Source organism: Leucoraja erinacea, chromosome 16 (assembly GCF_028641065.1).
Source record: "Leucoraja erinacea ecotype New England chromosome 16, Leri_hhj_1, whole genome shotgun sequence".
Lineage (NCBI taxonomy): Eukaryota > Metazoa > Chordata > Chondrichthyes > Rajiformes > Rajidae > Leucoraja > Leucoraja erinaceus.
In genome coordinates this window covers 3,562,707-3,585,199 of record NC_073392.1, presented here as the reverse complement: position 1 = coordinate 3,585,199, position 22,493 = coordinate 3,562,707, and the positions used below count along the sequence as shown (strand labels likewise).

Genomic DNA, 22,493 nt, shown 5'->3' with positions numbered 1-22,493 from the left:
CCGCACTGCCTGTCAATGTGATCATGGCTGATCATCCACAATCAGTAGCCCATTCCCGCCTTTTCCCCCATATCCCCTGACTCCGCTATCTTTAAGAGCCCTATCTAGCTCTCTCTTGAAAGTATCCAGAGAACTGGCTTCCACCGCCCTCTGAGGCAGCGAATTCCACAGACTCACCACTCTCTGGGTGAAAAAGTGTTTCACCGTCTCCGTTCTAAATTGCTTACCCCATATTCTTAAACTGTGGCCCCTGGTTCTGGACTCCCCCAACATCGGGAACATGTTTCCTGCCTCTAGTGTGTCCAAACCCTTAATAATCTTATATGTTTCAATAAGATATCCTCTCATCCTTCTAAACTCCAGAGTGTACAAGCCCAGCCGCTCCATTCTCTCAGCATATGACAGTCCCGCCATCCTGAGAATTAACCTTGTGAACCTGCGCTGCACTCCCTCAATAGCAAGAATGCAATAGATAGAATAGATTAGTTGAGTAGTCTTGAACTTGTTTAACTTGCTTTTACAACTTTGATTGCGTGTCATTTCAGGAAACGCTACAGGACTGATCAAACAGGAGGAGGAACTACGACATCTTTGAAATTACAGATAAATGGTATTCAAACACTAGGTGACAATTCTGGCAGCGAAATGAGGCCAACAGGTGTGGTTTTATATTTTAATGCTTTCAAACACGCTGGCTTTATTACTTGGACTTTTATGTCGAGTTTCAGTGTTGCAAGAATTCATTCTCTCTTTTACAAACTCACACCTCTCAGCACTGGTCAAAACCCACTGAGAATCGAAAGTGAAATATGCTTGTATATTTAGCAAATTGGGTGCAAAGTACCTGCCAAGTTATTGTTTAAGAAGGAACTGCAGATGCTGGAACAATCGACGATAGACAAAAATGCTGGAGAAACTCAGCGGGTGAGGCGGCATCTATGGAGCGAAGGAATAGGCGACGTTTCGGGTCGAGACCCTTCTTCAGACTGATGTGGGGGGGAGCGGTGGGCACGAAGAAGAAAGGACGAGGCGCAGCCAGTGGGCTGTGGGGGAGCTGGGAAGGGGAGGGGAAGGAGGGAGAAAGCAGGGACTACCTGAAATTGGAGGTCAATGTTCATACCGCTGGGGTGTAAACTACCCAAGCGTAATATGAGGTGCTGCTCCTCCAATTTGCGGTGGAACTCACTCTGGCCATGGAGGATCCCAGGACTGAAAGGTCGGATTTGGAATGGGAGGGGGAGGTGAAGTGCTGGTCCACCAGGAGATCAGGTTGGTTATTGCGAACTGAGCGGAGGTGTTGTGTGTGTTTCAGATTTCTGTACCCCTGGGAGAGGGGAAGAGGGAGTGGCCGGGAGGGTGAGACTGGTCCTTGATTATGCACCTTCATTACACCATTCCCAATGTAAACAGAAAAACTGCACCTGGTACATCAGTAACTATCTCATCTGCATACGGCTACATTGCATGGGACTTCAAAGCGCTGGAGTAATTCAACGGGTCAGACGGTATCTCTAGGCGACGTGGATAGGCGGGGATAGAACTACATAGGTGGTGCGGTGGGTGTTGAAGATTGCAAAGAGATGGAAGCCCTAAGTTGAGGAAGGACATCCTTGCTATTGAGGCAGTACTGCGTAGGTTCGCCAGGTTAATCCCCGGGATGGCGGGACTGTCATTACGAGGAGAGATTGGAAAGACTGGGCTTGTACTCACTGGAATTTAGAAGGATGAGAGGCGATCTTATAGAAACATATAAAATTACAAAAGCACTGGACAAGCTAGATGCAGGAAAAATGTTGGGCGAGTCCAGAACTAGGGGCCACAGTCTAAGAATAAAGCAGAGGCCATTTAAAACTGAAATGAGAAAAAACGTTTTCACCCAGAGAGTTGTGAATTTGTGGAATTCCTTGCCACAGAGGGCAGTGGAGGCCCATTCACTGGATGAATTTAAAAGAGAGTTAGATAGAGCTCTAGAGGCTAGTGGAATCAAGGGATATGGGGAGAAGGCAGGCACGGGTTACTGACTGTGGATGATCAGCCATGATCGCATTGAATGGCGGTGCTGGCTCGAATGGCCAAATGGCCTCCGCCTGCACCTATTGTCTATGTTTCTATGTTTACAAGTTCATAAGTGATAGGAGTAGAATTAGGCCATTCAGCCCATCGAGTCTACTCCGCCATTCAATCGTGGCTGATCTATCTCTCCCTCTCAACCCCAATCTCCTGCCTTCTCCCCATAACCCCTTGCACCCGTGCTAATCAACAATCTGCCAACCTCTGCCTAAACGGCCTGTTCCACTTATGCGACTTTTCAACATATTGAAATTCTAGCGGCGAGCAGAACAAGGTACGACACTTTGGGCGACTACTCACGACCGTACAGGCTTCACGCAGCGCGTGACATGTCGCCTGTACGGCCGTGAGTCGTCTTCTCAGTCGCCCAAAGTGTCGTAGCGTCTTTCTGGTCGCCGCTGGATTTTCAACGTTGACATTTTTCCCCGACCTGCAACGACCTATGACGGGTGCCGGCAGTCGCAGAAAAAGTCGCGTAAGTGGGACAGGCCCTTTACAGTAGAGGAAAGGTGAATAGGAAAGAGAAATTGCCAGGGAATGGCCAATGTTTCAGGGTGAGGCCCAGCATTGTGTGAAAGCAATACAGGTAAATTCCTTGTTTACCCAGCATGAGTGTGTATGGACTGAGGAGGGGCGGGCAGTAATAATATATTAATGTACCTGGTTTGCCAGGTGAGGAGGGGGCTGTGGACCCCCAGCAGGACCAAAACAAGACCTTTTAAGAATAAAGAGATATATTTTTTTTTAATTATAATTATTTTTTTTTCCTTTTTTTTGTCTTTTTCAGTTTTTATTTTTTTTTGTTAAAAAATTGTATAAAATAATAAAAAATATTAAAAGCAAGAATAAAGAGGGAGCCCAGCGTAGGTTTACAAGGTTAATTCCCGGGATGGCGGGACTGTCATATGCTGAGAGAATGGAGCGGCTGGGCTTGTACACTCTGGAGTTTAGAAGGATGAGAGGAGATCTCATTGAAACATATAAGATTGTTAAGGGTTTGGACACGCTAGAGACAGGAAACATGTTCCCGATGTTGGGGGAATCCAGAACCAGGGGCCACACAGTTTAAGAATAAGGAGTAAGCCATTTAGAACGGAGACGAGGAAACACTTTTTCTCACAGAGAGTGGTGAGTCTGTGGTATTCTCTGCCTTAGTGGAGGCCGGTTCTCTGGATACTTTCAAGGGAGAGCTAGATAGGGCTCTTAAAGATAGTGGAGTCAGGGTGATAATTGCTCGTTTCCAAGCTTCCCCCCCACAGTCTAGTTTCAGTAAAAACACTGAATCAACCACTCGAATCAACTAAAATTTATTTCACCAAAAACGCGTCACAGATCACACACTGTACCTATCCCACCGCCGGTTCAATCCTCGCTTCTGCCTGATCAAGCCCTCTCGGCCTCGCTCAGACAGAGACACTACAGAAGTTCACACAGTACCGAGCGCTCTCCCAGAAGATCGACGCTGAGCCTCGTGGTCGCGGACTTTTATATGTCCCGGGACCTCGAGGGGCCGAACCATACGGGGGTGGTCTCTTCATCACCCAATTACAGATATCGATTAACCCCTTACATAACAGGTATTTCCCTAACCCAATTATACAACAGCTTCATGCATTGGATAAGAGAGAAAGCTTTCGAAGGAAGCTAAGCACAAACATTGAAACATGTGTCTTGAGATTCAAACAACTTCTCCAAGGCTCAACAGTTCGACCAATCATCAATTAACAGGATGACCGTCCTGTAACGTTATGTACACTGTTTTACAATGCTTTTGCAGCGGCCCAATAGAAATGATGCATTCAAGGTCAGTTTGCAAAACCACTATACATGTTATCAATTGAAGAGAAACATGGAGAACACCTGGACCCCTTACAATCCTGCATATCAGTCTGAGCCTAGACTGGCTGGCGCCATTCAAAGCCTATAAAGTTCAGCTGACAAGGGTTAAGCAATTCTGACAAGTGCAGGGATCCCCCATTTTATGGTGTCTTTAATTTAGCCAATATTAACAAGGGGATATGGGGAGAAGGCAGGAACTGGGGTGCTGATTGGTGATGATCAGCCATGATCACATTGAATGGCGGTGCTGGCTACTCCGGCACCTATTGTCTATTGTCTGTGAAAGGGTGGATGAGCTTCTAGCGAGCCAATGGCCATCCACACTTTTTTTTAAAAATCATTGTTTTAAAAAACGTTTGCAAAAAATGTATTCAATTATTTAAAAAAATAATATTACACACAATAAAACAAACCAGAACCCACCACCATAATACAATACAAACAAACATCCTTAATAAGCGACTATACAGCTATCTTACACTCCTTGTCAAGGATACATTCAACACCCTGCGGAGTCCAGCGGTCCCGGAACTCCGCCAGCGTGCCCCTGGACAGGGAGTATTCCCTTACTATCCCCACCCGGGCACAGACATATCCCCGGAAAAGGGGCAGGCAGCCGGCTCCGGCAGAGGCCTCCACCACCTGGCGCCTTGACTCGCGGCGGTGGAGGGCTCTGACATGCAAACTCCATACAGACAGCACCCATAGTCAGGATCGAACCTGGTTCTCTGGCGCTGTGAGGCAGCGACTCTATCGCTACGCCGCTGTGCTGCCCTATTCTGCTGATGTTCCTTGTTCTCCACAGATGCTGCCTGACCCGCTGAGTTACTCCAGCACTCTGTGAAACGTCACCTATCCATGTTCTCCACAGATGCTGCCTGACCCGCTGAGTTACTCCAGCACTCTGTGAAACGTCCCCTATCCATGTTCTCCACAGATGCTGCCCTGACCCGCTGAGTTATGGTGCAGCAGCATCAATGGAGCTAAGGAAATAGGCAACGTTTCGGGCCGAAATCCTTCTGGAAATAGGCAACGTTTCGGGCCGAAACCCTTACGGGTTTCAGCCCGAAACGTTGCCTATTTCCTTAGCTCCACAGATGCTGCCTGACCCGCTAAGTTACTCCAGTAATCTGTGAATCATCACCTATCCATGTTCTCCACAGATGCTGCCTGACCCGCTGAGTTACTCCAGCACTCTGTGAATCATCACCTATCCATGTTCTCCACAGATGCTGCCTGACCCGCTGAGTTACTCCAGCACTCGGTGTCTTTTTTTGTAAACCAGCATCTGCAGTTGCTGGCTTGTACTTCTGGTAGATAGTGTAGTTGGATGTCACTGTGGTTCGCTTGTACAGACACACCCATGAACCTCTAGTGACTGAGAGCCACTGTTCAGATCAGAATATTTACTGACCTTCCTGTCCTCCATTGTCAGGGTGAGGCCAAACGCAAATTGGTGGACCAGCACCTCATACTTTGCTTAGGCAGCTGACAACCCGGCTGGAACTGTTTTGATTTCTCTAACTTCAAGTAACCCAGGAAGCGAGCGGGCAAGATCATCTCTGACCCCTCTCACTCTGGCCACAAACTCTTTGAATCACTTCCCTCTGGAAGGCGACTCCGGACTGTCAAAGCTGCCACAGCCAGACATAAAAACAGTAGTTGCTCTACTCAACAGCCAAAAATCTGTAGCCGCCCTTTGATCTGGTATTTTGTTGGTTCACATGCTTGATCAATGGTGTTTTATCATTAATGTTTTATTATTATTAATATTTAGTGTTTTCTGAGTCATTTGTAACTGTCACTGTATGTCATGTTGTTACCTGTGGGTGGAGCACCAAGGCAAATTCCTTGTATGTGAATACTTGGCCAATAAACTTACTTACTTACTTACTTAACCCTTGCATCCCCTCTCTCTCCTTCCCTCCCCCACCAAGTTGTACCAGCTTTAAAGTCATCTTGTTGAGTCTCGTTGTTTGTAACTCATTTTCACCTATCCACACCTAACAATGGCCTGTTTTCTCTACCATTGTTACTTTTTTTGCATATCTTTCATTCATTTGTTCTATATCTCTCTACATCACCGTCTATATCTCTCGTTTCCCTTTCCCCTGTCTCTCAGTCTGAAGAAGGGTCTCAACCCGAGTAGTCACCTATTCCTTTTCTCCAGAGACACTACCTGACCCACTGAGTTACTCCAGCTTTTTGTGTCTATCTTCAGAATATTTACCAAGGGCTTTTAATGTTAAATTGTGATGCTTTCAATTTAGTTTAGTTTAGAGATACAGCGCAGAAACAGGCCCTTCGGCCCACTGAGTCCGTGCCGACCAGCGATCCCCGCACATTAACACTATCCTACACACACCAGGGACAATTTACATTTATACCAAGCCAATTTACCTACAAACCTGTACATCCTTGTAGTGTGGGAGGAAACCGAAGATCTCGGAGAAAACCCACGCAGGTCACGGGGAGAACGTGCAAACTCCGTACAGACAGCGCCCGTAGTCGGGATTGAGCACGGGTCTCCGGCGCTGTGAGGCAGCAACTCTACCGCTGTGCCACCGTGCCGCCCTAAATAATGTTCCTGCCCAGGATCGAACTGGGGACCTTTTGCGTGTGAGGCGAATGTGATAACCGCTACACTACAGACACCGCTGTCTACACTACAGAAGACTAATTGTTTTTACTACCCCCTTACAGTGATCCTGCGTGGCCTTGTGGTGTTGTTTACCAGTGGAGTCATGTTGTACATCGCCAAGGAATTTATGTTTTCTGAAGTAAGATTGAAACATATGAAATATTTCAACGGTATGGACACTTGTTTAACATCTTCCATTAAATAATATTAGATTCGGTTTTTAAATATGAACACTTTGTACCGCAAAGGAACGTTATATTAACACAGAACAGCACAGCACGGAAGCAATGTCTGCATGTTGTTATCACCTAGCACACAGCCAACAATGAACCATTGTGAACATCGTCACTTTTTGCATATCTTTAATTCATTTGTTCTATATCCCTCCACATCACGTCCTACCTTGCGTTCCCCTTTTCCCCCCGACTCTCAGTGTGAAGAAGGGTCTCCCATTCCTTCTCTCCAGAGATACTGCCTGTCCCGCTGAGTTACTCCAGCATTTTGTGTCTATCTTCGATCTGAACCAGCATCTGCAGTTCCTTCCTCCACAGGAACAGGCCCTTCGACCCACAATGTCCATGCTGACCATGATGCCAAGATAGACTTATCTCCTCTGCCTGTGCGTGATCCAAAGCCCTCCATTCCCTGCATATCCACGTGCCTATCTAATAGCATCTTAAATGCCACAACCATATCTGCCTCCACCACCACCCCTGCCAGTGCGTTCCAGGCACCCAACACCCACCTGTGTAAAAATTCTTGCTCCTCAAATCTCCTTTAAACTCTACCACTGTCATCTTACAGCGATGCCCTCTATAAACACTAGACAATAGGCGCAGGAGTAGGCCATTCGGCCCTTCGATCCAGCACCGCCATTCAATGTTATCATGGCTGATCATTCCCAATCAGTACCCCGTTCCTGCATCCTCCCCATATCCTCCTGACTCCACAATCTTTAAGAACCCAAATATTGCTCTCTCTTGAAAGTATCCAGAGAACCCGCCTCCACCGCCCTCTGAGGCCGAGAATTCCACAGACTCACAACTCTCTGTGAGGAAAAGTGTTTCCTCGTCTCCGTTCTAAATGGCTTACCCCTTATTCTTAAACTGTGGCCCCTGGTTCTGGACTCCCCCAACATCAGGAACATGTTTCCTGCCTCTAGCGTGTCCAAACCCTAAACAATCATATATGTTTCAAAAGATCCACTCTCATCCTTCTAAACTCCAGAGTGTACAAGCCCAGCCGCTCCATTCTCTCAGCATATAACACTCCATGTTAGTCCAACCTCTGCTTATAGCTAATGCCCCCTACCCCAGGCGATGTCCCATTAAACCTCCCTCTGCACTCTCTCCTAAGCCTGCACTTAGATGACCAGAACTGCACGCTACACATCAAAAACAGCTGACCCAGTAGGTTCACCAGACTGATTCCTGGGATGTCAGGACTTTCATATGAAGAAAGACTGGATAGACTCGGCTTGTACTCGCTAGAATTTAGAATATTGAGGGGGGATCTTATAGAAACTTACAAGGGGTTGGACAGGCTAGATGCAGGAAGATTGTTCCCGATCTTGGGGAAGTCCAGAACAAGGGGTCACAGTTTAAAGATAAGGGGGAAATCTTTTAGGACTGAGATGAGAAAAACGTTTTTCACACAGAGAGTGGTGAATCTCTGGAATTCTCTGCCACAGAAGGTAGTTGAGGCCACAGTGCATTGGCTATATTTAAGAGGGAGTTAGATGTGGCCCTTGTGGCTAAAGGGATCAGGAGGTATGGAGAGAAGGCAGGTACAGGATACTGAGTTGGATGATCAGCCATGATCATATTGAATGGTGGTGCAGGCTCGAAGGGCCGAATGGCCTCTACTCCTGCACCTATTTTCTATGTTTCTATGACCCAAAGTCCTATCAAGCTGCCACATGCCTTCCTGCTTCTTATGTACGATGCCGTGACTGATGAAGGCAAGTGTACCCAATGCCTGAGCCATAAGCACGCAGGAACACAGCCCCAGATCGCCTGCACCCTGTAGTAAGTGTACTGAAGAGAAGGGCAGCACGGTGGCGCAGCGGTAGAGTTGCTGCCTCACAGCGCCAGAGACCCGGGTTCAATCCTGACTACGGGCGCTGTCTGTACGGAGTTTGCACGTTCTTCCCCGTGACCTGCGTGGGTTTTCACCGGGATCTCCAGTTTCCGCCCACACTCCAAAGACGTGCAGGTTTGTAGGTTAATTGGCTTTGGTAAAATTGTAAATTGTCCCCAGTGTGTGTAGGATAGTGTTAGTGGGCGGGGTGATGGCTGGTCAGTGCAGACTCGGTGGGCCGAAGGGCCTGTTCCTGTGCTGTATCTGTAGACTAAACTAAACTAAACATGCCTGTGCTCTCCTTTGTAACAAAGGTCAAGTCAACAAAGCCTCCTGTCTTGGTATAATGTATGGTATTGTTCCCCTGTAGCTGATTAGACTGATTAGATTAGGCAGTTTGCACGCTAGCGGTATGAACATTGACTTCTCTAATTTCAGGTAGTCCCTACTTTCTCTTCCCCTCCCCTTCCCAGCTCTCCCTCGGCCCACTGGCCCCGCCTCTTCCTTTCTTCTTCCCACCCCCTCAACCCCCACATCAGTCTGAAGAAGGGTCTCGACCCGAAATGTCACCTATTTCCTTCACTCCATAGATGCTGCCTCACCCGCTGAGTTTCTCCAGCATTTATGTCTAACTTTGACTTCTTAGGTAAATGACCTTTCCTCAGCATGTTTTAAGTTACATAGAAACATAGAAAATAGGTGCAGGAGTAGGCTATTCGGCCCTTGGAGCTTGCACCGCCATTCAATAGGATCATGGCTGATCATCCAACTCAGTATCCTGTACCTGCCTTCTATCCATACCCCCTGATCCCTTTAGCCACAAGGGCCACATCTAACTCCCTCTTAAATATAGCCAATGAACTGTGGCCGCAACTACCCTCTGTGGCAGAGAGTTCCAGAGATTCACCACTCTCTGTGTGAAAAATGTTTTTCTCATCTCGGTCCTAAAGGATTTCCCCTTTATCCTTAAACTGTGACCCCTTGTCCTTGACTTCCCCAACATTAGGAACAATCTTCCTGCATCTAGCCTGTCCAACCCCTTAAGAATTTTATAAGTTTCTATAAGATCCCCCCTCAATCTCCTAAATTCTAGCGAGTACAAGCCGAGTCTATCCAGTCTTTTTTCATATGAAAGTCCTGACATCGTAATTTACATCTTTTAAATTACGAGAAATGTTTTGTTTTTTTAGAGTTTACAGATTCAATACCTAAGAAGTTCGTCTGCCAAATGGAAACGCAATGTCCTGATGATCAATTTCCGTTTAAGATCACCAGTGGAGCAGCAAATATTGTCGGGGCCAACATTTGTTTCAACGGTCAAACGTAAGTCATTCCTCCCTATAACTCTCTACTTAAGGGGCTGTCCCACTGTGGCGACCTAATTGGCGATTTTGCCCTCGACTCGTACTCGCAACATGGTCAACACGAGGTCCTAGGAGGTCTTTGTAACTCTTCTTCATGCTCGAGAGTAGTCGCCGCGTACTTGAGGCCTCAGCTAGGTTGTGGCACATTTTTCAACATGCTGAAAAATGCCCGCGACTAAAAAAAGGTCGCCAAGGAAAAAAAATCGATATTTGTTTCACTCGTAGGTTTAGTCGAAGTAGGTCGTAGTTGGTCAACATGTTAGTCGTAGGCAATCGAGGGTAGTCAATGGTAGTCGTAGATAGTCTGCATCATAGTCGAAGGAGGTCTTCAATATGACACTTTTTTAAACTCTTCTAAACTTGCCAATTAAGTTGCCGCAGTGGGACACCCCTTAACTACATCAGTTTAGTTTATTGTTATGTGTACCGAGGTACAGTGAAAAGCTTCTACCTCTGTGAGGTATAAAATCATGAGAGGAATAGATCGGGTAGATGCACAGTCTCGTGCCCAGAGTAGGGGAATCGAGGACCAGAGGACACAGGTTCAAGGTGAAGGGGAAAAGATTTAACAGGAATCCGAGGGGTAACTTTTCACACAAAGGGTGGTGGGTGTATGGAACAAGCTGCCGGAGGAGGTAGTTGAGGCTGGGACTATCCCAAAGTTTAAGAAAGAATTAGACAGATATATGGATAGGACAAGATTGGAGGGATATGGACCAAATGCAGGCAAGTGTGACTAGTGTAGCTGGGACATTGTTGGCCGGTGTGGGCAAGTTGGGCCGAAGGGCCTGTTTCCACACTGTATCACTGTGACTCTATGAACCATACCTTTTGCAACTCCTAACCAGCTTGGGAACCTATTATTATTTTTCTTAGGAATATAATTCTTCAAAAATAAATGTTTTATTGAATACTCCACTCTAAACCTAATGTTTACATTTTTAATATAATCTTTAATATTTATTTCTGTGCTCACTGAGACTCCGTTAAATTCCCACGACCACAGAGTAGTGATTATTTTACTTCAAGTAACGGGTGCCGTTAAATCATATGTTTTCCATTTTTGTTTTATCTTCCTCTCTGTTCTCTGCAATTAAACCCTGCTCTTTCTGGCAAATTCATAAGTTCATACGGGTCTACTCCGCCATTCAATCATAGCTGATCTATCTCCCCCTCCTAACCCCTCTCTCCTGCCTTCTCCACACCAACACTGACACCCGCACTAATCAAGAATCTATCTATCTCTGCCTTAAAAATATCTACTGTCTTGGCCTCGACAGCCTTCTGTGGCGAAGAATTCTACAGATTCACCGCCCTCTGACTAAAGAAATTCCATCTCATCTTCTTCCCGTAACCTCTGACACCCGTACTAATCAGGAATCTGTCAAACTTCACCTTAAAAAAAAAATATCCATTGACGCAGCCTTCTGTGGCATTGAATTCCATTCATTCACAATTCATAGAAAGTCGGTGCTTTGAGCCAGCTCCGCAATACAATATGATCATGGCTGGTCGATTCACAAACCATTTCCCAGTCCTTGACAATTCCCATGGTGAGAATGTCAAGGGCTATAGGGCATGGGTTTAAGGTGAGAGGGGCAAAGTTTAAAGGAGATGTGAGGAGCAGGTTTTTTTACACAACCTCGGTGGGTGTCTGCAACTCACAGCCAGGGGAGGTGGTGGAGGCAGATTCTAAAGTGGTGTCTAAGAGGCTTTTCGATAGGCACATGGATATGCAGAGAATGGGGGGGATATGGATCACATACAGGCAGAGGAGATTAGTTTAACGGCACATTAACAGATCCGTGTTTGAACTCAATCCCGTACTCTACGTTCAAATGTTTAAGAAGGAACTGCAGATGCTGGAAAAATCGGAGGTAGTCAAAAATGCTGGAGAAACTCAGCGGGTGAGGCAGCATCTATGGAGCGAAGGAATATGTGACGTTTCTGGTCGAGACACTTCTTCAGACTCAAGAAGGGTCTCGACCCGAAACGTCACCTATTCCTTCGCTCCATAGATGCTGCCTCACCCGCTGAGTTCCTCCAGCATTTTTGTCTACTCTAAGTTCAAATATCATTCTTGCTTGGTGTGCAGGCCAGTGTGGCACGATTATCTCAGCGGGTCAGGCAGCATCTGCGGAGGGAATGGACTGATGAGGTTATGGGGCGGGACCCTTCTTCAGACTCAAGGACCCGAAACATCGCCTGTCCATTCCCTCAGCAGAAGTTGCCTGACCCGCTGAGTTCCTCCCGCACTTTTCCGTATCGCTATTGTTTGAGATATCTTTTTCTTTCTCCCGCAAACAGGCTGATGAGTACGGTAAAAAATAATATCGGGAAAGGGATAAACATTGCTTTAGTGAATGGTGAGTGAACGACCCAAGAACATGAGAACTGTTTCAATAGCTTGATGTTGCCAAGTCACATATTATGATGGGTAACATGACTGCCTTTATTTCCCCAGCAAGCAATGGTCAACTAATAACCACCAACTTCTTCAATATGTGGAGTGGAAGTAAGGCATTTTTTCATGAAATACAGTTTGTTTTTGTAGACTGGTTTATGCATGAGAACTAATAGTAGAATAGCATCACTCGCCCCACTGTACTGTATGATTTATACTAACACCTACTTCCTGACCTGGTCAGTTTTGGAAGGTCGTCATGATGTTCTAACAACTAACAACCTGCTACAGTACCGCTACAGTTGAATACTGATTAAAGATTATCTTGGATTTCAGATTGTATTATTTAGTCATTTGCAATTTTATTTTTGCAGAAGAGTTTAAAAATTGTCTGGACTGGCATTTGCACGCTAGATAATTCAATCGAAATATTTTATTTAAAAAAATCAAATGAAAAGAAAAGGGGGGGGGAGTAAAGGAGGACACGGTGTGTGGGGGGGGGGGTCTGCAACGAGGGAGGGGGGAGGGAAGGGGGTAAAGAAAAGAAGACCTGCGTGGGGTATTTTGTAACTTTGTCGTTGCCCTTTAAGTGGCCACTATTTGCATACCTTGGTAAGCAAAACCAAAAAATGCCACTGTGACTTGGCACAATGAAATATCCATTCATTCATTCATTCAAAAGTGCGGCACGGTGGCGCAGCGGTAGAGTTGCCGCCTGACAGCGCCAGAGATACACGGGTTCAAATAATAGATTGTGAATCGAATTTTACGACTTGAAAATCAAACTATGCTCCTTTTTCTTCTTCAGAAATTGAACTGCTTGTGGATTTCTTAAAAGCTATAAAGCCTCCCACTATTGTGCTACTTGCCTCGTTTGATGAACCGTCAACAAAGTGAGTTTTTAACATTCCTTTGCTCGTTAAAATGGCGGGTTGGTGATGTGGAACTTTAATGCAATGGAAAGCCAATGTAGAACGTAGAACAGTACAACACAGTAACTGGCCCTTCTTCCCACGATGCCCATGCTGAATATGATCCCAGGTGAACTGACGTCCTCTGGCCGCACGTGATCCGTATCCCTCCTCTCCCTGCATATCCATGCGCCTATCTAAATGCCTCTTAAAAGCCTCTGTCATATCTGCCTCCACCACCACCCCTGGCAGCACGTTCCAGGCACCCACCCACCACCCTCTGTGTAAAAAATAAATTGTCCCGCACATCCCTTTGGACTTTGCCCCTCCCACCATAGTTCAAAGCCTCACTTGTCCCCGACTCCATAACATCTCCTCATCGCCTCCACCCAGACTGTGCCTCCTCCGTTGCCAGAGTGAAGCCACACGCAAACTTGAGGAACAGCACCTCGTGTTCCCCTTGGGCAACTTACAACCCAACAGTAGGTTTTTACCAAAGATCGACACTGGTGGCGCAGCGGTAGAGTTGCTGCCTTAAAGCGCCCGAGACCCGGGTTCGATCCTGACTACGGGTGTTGTCTGTGTGGAGTTTGTACGTTCTCCCCGTGACCCACGTGGGTTTTCTCTGGGTGCTTCAGTTACCTCCCACACTCCATACATGTACAGGTTTGTAGGTTAATTGGCTGGGGTAAAATTGTAAATTGTCCATCGTGTATTGGCGTGCTGGTCGGCGCGGACTCGGTGGGCCAAAGGTCCTGTTTCCGCGCTGTATCTCTAAAGTAAACCCAGTAGGTCAGGCAGCATCTCTTGAGAAAAGGGATGGGTGATGTTACGGATCGGGACCCTTCTTCAGACAAAGGGTTAGGACCCAAAACGCTATGCATCCTTTTTGTCCAGCGTTGCTGCCTGACCCGCTGAGTTACTGCAGCACTTAGTGTCTACCTTTGGTATGAACATTGAATTCACCAATGTTAAGTAGCACTCCCCTTTGTCTCTCTCTTTCCTGCACACCCCCATCAACCCAACACATAAACATTTCTCCCATTCCACATTGAGTGTTATAGAAACATAGAAAATAGGTGCAGGAGGAGGCCATTCGGCCCTTCGAGCCAGCACCGCCATTCATTGTGATCATGGCTGATTGTCCCAAATCAATAGCCCGTGCCTGCCTTCTCCCCATATCCCTTGACTCCACTAGCCCCTAGAGCTCTATCTAACTCTCTCTTAAATCCATCCAGTGATTTGGCCTCCACTGCCCTCTGTGGCAGGGAATTCCACAAATTCACAACTCTCTGGGTGGAAACGTTTTTTTCTCACCTCAGTTTTAAAAGGCTTCCCCTTTATTCTAAGACTGTGTCCCCTGGTTCTGGACTCACCCAACATTGGGAGCATTTTACCTGCATCTAGCTTGTCCAGTCCTTTTATAATTTTATATGTTTCTATAAGATCCCCCCCTCATCCTTCTAAACTCCAGTGAATACAAGCCTAGTCTTTTCAATCTTTCCTCATATGACAGTCCCGCCATCCCAGGGATCAATCTCGTGAACCTACGCTGCACTGCCTCAACCACAAGGAAGTCCTTCCTCAGATTAGGAGACCAAAACTGGACACAATACTCCAGATGTGGTCTCACCAGAGCCCTATACAACTGCAGAAGAAACAGGCCCTTTGGCCCAACTTGCCTGTGGTTCCATTGTGGTTTCATCTGGCTCTTTCACAGTTAAATCTACTTTTAAAAATTTCTTAAAGCAGTTTCAATTTCATTTACAGGATGAATGATGACACAAAAAAATTATTTACTGAACTGGGAAGTTCTCTAATTTTTTCCCTGGGCTTTCGAGACAACTGGGTCTTTCTGGGAGCAAAACCGATTAAGGGGATAAGTCCATTTGAACAGGTATGGATAAAGAATGGAAACAACAAACAATAAATAATAATAACATATGATTAGCATTTGACGGCACTGGGCCTGTACTCGCTAGAGTTTAGAAGAATGAAGGGGGGACCTCATTGACATTGAAACTTACAGAATAGTGAAAGGCCTGGATAGAGTGGATGTGGAGAGGATGTTTCCACTGGTGGGAGAGTCTAGGACCAGAGGGCACAGCCTCAGAACCAATGGATGTTCTTTTTGGAAGGTGAATTTTTGTAAGAAATAACCCATTTAGAACGGAGATGAGGAAACACTTTTTCTCACAGAAAGTGGTGAGTCTGTGGAATTCTCTGCCTCGGTGGAGGCAGGTTCTTTCAAGAGAGAGCTAGACAGGGCTCTTAAAAATAGCGGAGTCAGGGGATATGGGGAGAAGGCAGGAACGAGGTACTGATTGGGGATGATCAGACATGATCACATTGAATGGCCTACTCCTGAACCTATTGTCTATTGAGATGAGGTGGAATTTCTTTAGTCAGAGGGTGGTGAATCTGTAGAATTCTTTGCCACAGAAGGCTGTGGAGGCCAAGTCAGCGGATATTTTTAAGGCAGAGAGAGATAGATAGATTCTTGATTAGTGCGGGTGTCAGTGTGTTTATGTGGAGAAGGCAGGAGAAAGGGGTTAGGAGGGAGAGATAGATCAGCCATGATTGTATGGTGGAGTAGATGATGGGCCGAATGGCCTAATTCTGCTTCTATCACTTAATATCTAATGAAAAACCAAAAGCAGATGATGGAAATCTGAAATGAAAAGAGAAAATGCTGGAAATACCCTGCAGGTCAGGCAGCATTTGAGTTTAGTTTATTGTCACGTGCACTGAGGTACAGTGAAAAGCGTTTGTTGCATGCTATCCAGTCAGCGGAAAGACAATACATGATTACAATCGAGCTATTTACAGTATACAGATACATGATAAGGGAATAACGTTTAGTGCAAGAGAAAGTCCAGTAAAGTTCAATCAAAGATTGTTTGAAGGTCTCCAGTGAGGTAGATAGTAGTTCAGCACTGCTCCCGTTGAATAATAAGTTTAAGTTTATTGGCCAAGTATATTCACATACAAGGAATTTGCCTTGGTGCTCCGCCCTCAAGTGACAACATGACACATAGTGACAGTTAGGAATGACATATAAAATATTAAACATTAATAATAAAACGTTATCAATTAAACATGTGAATTAAATTAAATACCAAAGCAAAAGGAGGCTACAGATTTTTGGTTATTGAGTAGAGCTACTACTCGTGGACAAAAAGCTGTTTTTATGTCTGGCTGTGGCAGCTTTGACAGCTTCTCCCGAGACTGCGAGCTCTTGATGGTAAGTCCGCAGGCCGCGGTGGGAGCGATCCTGGGCAAGGGATCCGCTCCGATGTTAAGTCCGCGCCCCGCGGTGGGGCTCACGACCGTCCGAGATGGCTCCCAGCTCCAGCGATGGTAGGCCGCAGAGCCCGGAGAATCTGATCCGAAAATTGATCACGTCTCCGGGAAGGTAAGAACTTGAAATAAAGTTTCCCCTGATCCCCTCCCCCCTTCCCCACATAAAACAAACCGAAGAACATTAAAACAAACTTTTAACGCACTAAAAATTAATAAACAGACTGCCGGCAGGGCGGCCATCTCCCCAGCGCCCCCAGCGTGGTTATACACTATCCCACTTTCACATCCACTCCTTACACACGAGGGGCAATTTACCGAGGCCAATTAACCAACAAACTTGGACGTCTTTGGGATGTGGGAGGAAACCGGAGCACCCGGAGGAAACCCACGCTATCACAGGGAGAACGTGAAACCAAAATATGAAATCGACGTTGATACCGCTGCGTTGTAAGTTGCCCGGGCGAATATTTATTTACAACCCAACAGTATGAACATTGATTTCTCTAAATTCAAGTAACTCCTGCATTCCCTCCCCTCCCTTCTCTCCTCCCTTCCCCACCCTAGTCGTCTTACCAGTTCTCCCTGTCGTCAGCCAACAACTGATCATTGTGGGCTCCACCCTTCCTGAGGCCACCTGTTGACAGCCCTGATTTGTTCTGGTCCTTTCTCACCCCCATCCCCCCCTCCTCACCTCTACTCTCAGTCTGAAGAAGGGTCCCGACCCGAAATGTCACCTATTCTTTTTCTCCAGAGGGTGTTGCAAAAACAATCTCTCTGCTCTTGTGGGAGAATTGTACACTGAATGCTTTGCATTCCTATAGAGGGCTGTTCTCACCACATTCCTCCTCTTTAATTCAGCGGCTTCACCTACCTTTGCGTTGGCCCAGCCTATTGTGTCGTTCGGGAGTGTCATGGATTGTAGTCAAGTCTGGGGAGCAACTGGTTCATGTTAAATAACTTAACATCGGAACTTGCTGCAATGCCTCCAGTAGTGTCAATATTGGTGTCAGAGAATTAGGGCTTTGACGTACTCTCTACGTCACCAGGTATCAGCTGGTGAAACCACACAGTCAGGGAAATTGGACAGGGTTAAACATTCAGAAATATTCTAGAAACATTTTAAGTGAAAAGTTAAAAACATTAAAAAAAAATAATTAAAAAATTTGAAATTAAATTTTTTTTGAAAAGTTCAGCAACAAGTAAAATGTTTAGAAACGCATATTTGCTTCAAACAATTTTTTTTACCGAACAATTTTACATTAAATTTATAATCAATAGAAACAAAGTAAACAACTCGGACATACGTGGAGATTGCTTGTGCAGGAAGGAACTGCAGGTGCTGGTTTAAACCGAAGACAGACACAAAAATCTGGAGTGACTCTTAGAGAAAAAGGGCGGCACGGTGGCGCAGCAGTAGAGTTGCCGCCTTACAGCGCTTGGAGCGCCGGAGACCCGGGTTCGATCCCGACTACGGGTGCTGTCTGTACGGAGTTTGCACGTTCTCCCCGTGACCGCGTGGGTTTTCTCCGAGATCTTCGGTTTCCTCCCACACTCCAACGACGGACAGGTTTGGCTTGGTCAATGTAAAAGTTGTCCATAGTGTGTGTGGGATAGTGTTAATATGCGGGGATCACTGGTCGGCGCAGACCCGGTGGACGAAGGGCCTGTTTCCGCATTGTATCTCTGAACTAAACTACACTAAACCCAGTGGGACAGACAGTATCTCTAAAGAACAGGATTAGGTGATGTCTTGGGTCGAGACCCTTCTTCAGATCTTGTTTGTTTAGTATTTTTGCTTGTTTGGTATCTTTGCAGACCACACCACAATTGGTTGAGTTGCGGAGAGTTGAGGAAGGCTGTCAAAGTATACAGTGGGATATGGATCAACTGCACAAATGTGCGGAGAAATGGCAGATGGAGTTTAATCCAAGCTAGTTCCAAAAGCTGTACTTGCAGAGGTCAAATGCCAGGGGCGAAAGAATCCAATTAATGGCAAGAAAGTTGTCCATATTGCTGCACAGAGGGATCTTGTGGTCCAAGTTCATTGCACGCTGAAAGTGGCTGTATGTCATGTGGTCACTTGCGGGCGGAGCACCAAGGCAAATTCTTTGTATGTGAATACTTGGCCAATAAACTTATGAATTCATTCAAGTAGATGGGTTGATAAAGAAGGCATGTGAGATACTTGCCTTCATCGGTCAGGGCAAGTAGTGCATGAGTCGGGAAGTAATGTTGCAGCTTTAGAGAACGTTGGTTCAGCCGCTATTAGAGTATTGGGTTCTGTTCTGGACGCCCCCATTGCAGGAATGATGTTTGGAGAGGGTGCAGAGGAGGCTGCCCGGATTAGAAGGTGGGAACTATGAGCAGAGATTGGACAAACCTGGATCACTTCCAGTTTAGACAGAGGGCCCTGAATCTAAAATGTCAACTTTGTTTCTCTGCGGCTGTTGTCTTTCTGAATGTTTTCAGTATTTTCCATTTTTAAGTGGCTTATACATTTTAGAAAATTGCCTGCAGATTGTTCAAGTCAAGGCAAAAATAAATATGTCATTAAAGTTACAGAGAACTTTATTCTATTTGTCAGCCAGAGTTTAGTTTAGTTTAGAGATACAGTGCAGAAACAGGCCCTTCGGCCCACCGAGTCCGCACAGACCAGCGATCCCCGCACATTAACACCGTCCTACACACACTGGGGATAATTTACATATACACCAAGCCGATTAACCTACAAACCTGCACGTCTTTGGAGCGTGGGAGGAAACCAGAGATCCCGAGAAAATCCACACATGTCACGGGGAGAACGTACAAACTCCCCACAGACAGCACCCGTAGTCAGGATCGAACCCGGGTCCCTGGCGCTGTGAGGCAGCAACTCTACCACTGCGCTGCCGTACCACGCTGACGTTCTTTTATATTATTTTGTTATCTTATAGCAAGAGTCAGTTTGCAGTTTAGTTTGTTGTCACGTGTACCGAGGTACAGGGAAAGGTTTTTTGTTGCGTGCTAACCAGTCGGTGGAAAGGCAACACGCGATTACAGTCGAGCCATTCGCAGTGTCGGTGTAGAGATTTAAGAGTGTGGGGCCATTATAATACGGGTTTGTAGATCTGCTTCCTGGGGTAGCGCGCAAATAGTCGCCTGCCTTGGCATGCATGAAGAGTCTCGCTCTTCTAACTAGAATAAAAACATGTTGATGGCATGAGTGCATTGCTGTCATTAAGGCTCTGCTTTTGTTACAGATCCTGAAGAACGATAAGGCAAAGAACAAGTATGACAACTGGCCTGAAGCGATTGAGATGGAGGGTTGTGTTCCCAGGAAGAACGACTAGTGACTTTATCCGTCCGCTATCTGTTTGGAGAAACGCAACAACGATGTATCATTCACACAACAATACTCTTGATGCTTTTTATCACCGTCTTCATGAACATTATTCTTCCCCCCTCTCAGCTTTTCACTCGCCAAGTGTCAATTTAATGGTATTTTCTTTAGAAGAGGAGGAATTTCTCTAGCCAGAGGGTGGTGAGTGTTGGGATTTATTGCCACCGACGCAAGTGCAGGCCAAGTCATTGGGTATTTTTAAAGCGGAGATTGGTAGGTTCTTATCAAAGATGGACACAAAATTGCTGGAGTAACTCAGCGGCTCTGACAGCAGCTCTGGAGGAAAAGGATGGGTAACATTTCGGGTCGGGACCCTTCTTATGATTGAAAGTAGGGGTTGGGGATGGGGTGAGTGTTCGGATGGGGGATGAGGGAGGGAGGTGAAGAGCTGGAGCTGAGAAAAGACTAGGAACAATCGGAGCCAGCCACGAATGACTTCAGACAGGGTGGTTCTTGATAGGATCTTGATTAGTATGGGTGTCAGGGGCTGTGGGGAGAAGGCAGGAGAATGGGGTTAGGAGGGAGAGATAGATCAGCCATGATTCAATGGTGGAGCAGACTCGATGGGCTGAATGGCCTAATTCTGTTCCTAAATCTTATGATCTAAGAGGTGATTTTACAGGCTGAATGGCAGAATTTTTAGCTGTTGTATGGTGTTAGAAACTTAATCAATGGATTCAAGTCAGTATTTCAATTTGGATGTCACACAGTGGAGTTGCTGCTTCACAGCGCCAGAAACCTAAGTTCAATCCTGACCTCGGGTGCTTTCTGCGCAGAGTTTGCACGTTCCTCCTGTGATCTGCCTGACCCGTGTTTAGCCCACATCCCTCCAAACCTGTCCTATCCATGTACCTGTCCAAATGTTGTGATGGTGTCTGCCTCACCTGCCTCCTCCAGCAAACCCATCCCACATCCCAAAGACGTGTGGGTAACTGGTCCTCTGCAAATTGCCCCTAGTGTGTAGGGAGTGGATGACTAAATGGGATGACATAGTATCCAGTGTGAACTGGTGATCGAGGGTCGGCGATGGGCCAAAGGGCCTGTTTCCATGCTGTATCTCAAAACTAAAACCAACATTGGGGGCCTTGCCAGTTTTGTGAGCAAGTCCGATTTCTGTAAGTGTGTATAAATATATATTTTATGTAGTAGAAATTCAGTTTACAATCAATATTACTTATGCTTATATTTAATACAAATAGTCGGCAGGGTTGGCACCATCATGGAGCCACATTGGGGTTGAAGCAGACCAAGACCAAGATCACATTTGAAAAAAATGTGTAAAAATATATCTACACACAAAACACATTTTAACATAAACATCCACCTCAGTGACTCCTCCACATTCCTCACTGTGATGGAAGGTGAAGAAAAAGTTCAATCTCTTCCCTTAGCTCTCCCGGGGATGATCTTGACTCCCATAGCCCGCGGGGTCCAAACAAGCATAGTCCAAGGGTGTCGCAGTTAAAGTGCGTAATGGTGCCGTTGGAGTAGAGATTTAAGCGTGGTTTTAATTTTAGTTTTAGAGATACAGCACGGAAACAGCTACCAAGTCCGTGCCGACCAATGTTCCCCTCACACCAACATTTTCCTACACACACTGGGGACAATTTACATTTTTAAACCGAACGAACCTGTACGTCTTTGGAGTGTGGGAGGAAACCGGAGCACCTGTAGAAAACCCACGCAGGTCACGGGGAGAACGTACAACAAGTAAGAATTTCATTGTCCTATCTGGGACACATGACAATAAAACTCTCTTGACTCTTGATCAGTAGTCGGGATCGAACCCGGGTCTCCGGCGATGGAAGGCGGCAACTCTACCGCTGCGCCACCGTGCCGATTGTAATACGACTTTGTAAACCTGCTGCTGTGACCAGCGCGCAAATAGGCGCCAGGGTCGGGCACCATCTTGGAGCCACTGAGTCTGAAGCAGACCCTCTGATACCGACACCAAACCATCCTCACTGCAGCTTCCCAGACAACCGGGAATGTTAGATATTGATAAGAGAACTCAAAAAATAAACGTGTTCAATCCCCACATCCCTCATCTGATTAGCAACAGTTTCTCCAAACTGATCCATCACCTCAGGTGGCTTTTTGAAAAAAATGTGTAAAAATATATCTATGAAATTAAGAAAATAATTCTAAATATAACTATGAATATTATTAATATATATATATATAGTTTTTGGTCTATTGTTGTTATCTGTACTGAGCAGCAGCGGAAAGCTCTTTACCAAACATAGATTTAGTAGGAATTGCAGATTCTCTGCCACAGAAGTAGTTGAGGCCACAGTTCATTGGCTATATTTAAGAGGGAGTTCGATGTGGCCCTTGTGGCTAAAGGGATCAGGGGGTATGGAGAGAAGGCAGGTACAGGATACTGAGTTGGATGATCAGCCATGATCATATTGAATGGCGGTGCAGGCTCGAAGGGCTGAATGGCCTCCTCCTGCACCTATTTTCTATGTTTCTATGCTGGTTTACCAAGGACAAACACAGG

The 22,493-nt window shown here is 46.0% G+C and overlaps 1 protein-coding gene and 1 non-coding gene across 2 annotated transcripts in view; one reads left to right on the top strand and one right to left on the bottom strand.

The window, feature by feature from the left end:
* Nucleotides 1-21,673, top strand: part of LOC129704476 (protein FAM3C-like) — a 35,920-nt gene extending 14,247 nt beyond the window's left edge. The window contains exons 2-9 of the mRNA XM_055647579.1: nt 546-658; nt 6,613-6,720; nt 9,820-9,952; nt 12,301-12,359; nt 12,458-12,508; nt 13,206-13,290; nt 15,079-15,205; nt 19,851-21,673. Coding sequence (XP_055503554.1) covers nt 646-658; nt 6,613-6,720; nt 9,820-9,952; nt 12,301-12,359; nt 12,458-12,508; nt 13,206-13,290; nt 15,079-15,205; nt 19,851-19,940 — 666 coding nt within the window. The 5' untranslated portion in view covers nt 546-645 and the 3' untranslated portion in view covers nt 19,941-21,673. The remainder of the gene's footprint in view (nt 1-545; nt 659-6,612; nt 6,721-9,819; nt 9,953-12,300; nt 12,360-12,457; nt 12,509-13,205; nt 13,291-15,078; nt 15,206-19,850) is intronic.
* On the bottom strand, nt 6,492-6,564 carry trnav-cac (transfer RNA valine (anticodon CAC)). Its single transcript has one exon. It is a non-coding gene; the product is annotated as a tRNA-Val (tRNA).
* Nucleotides 21,674-22,493: the final 820 nt, after the last annotated feature.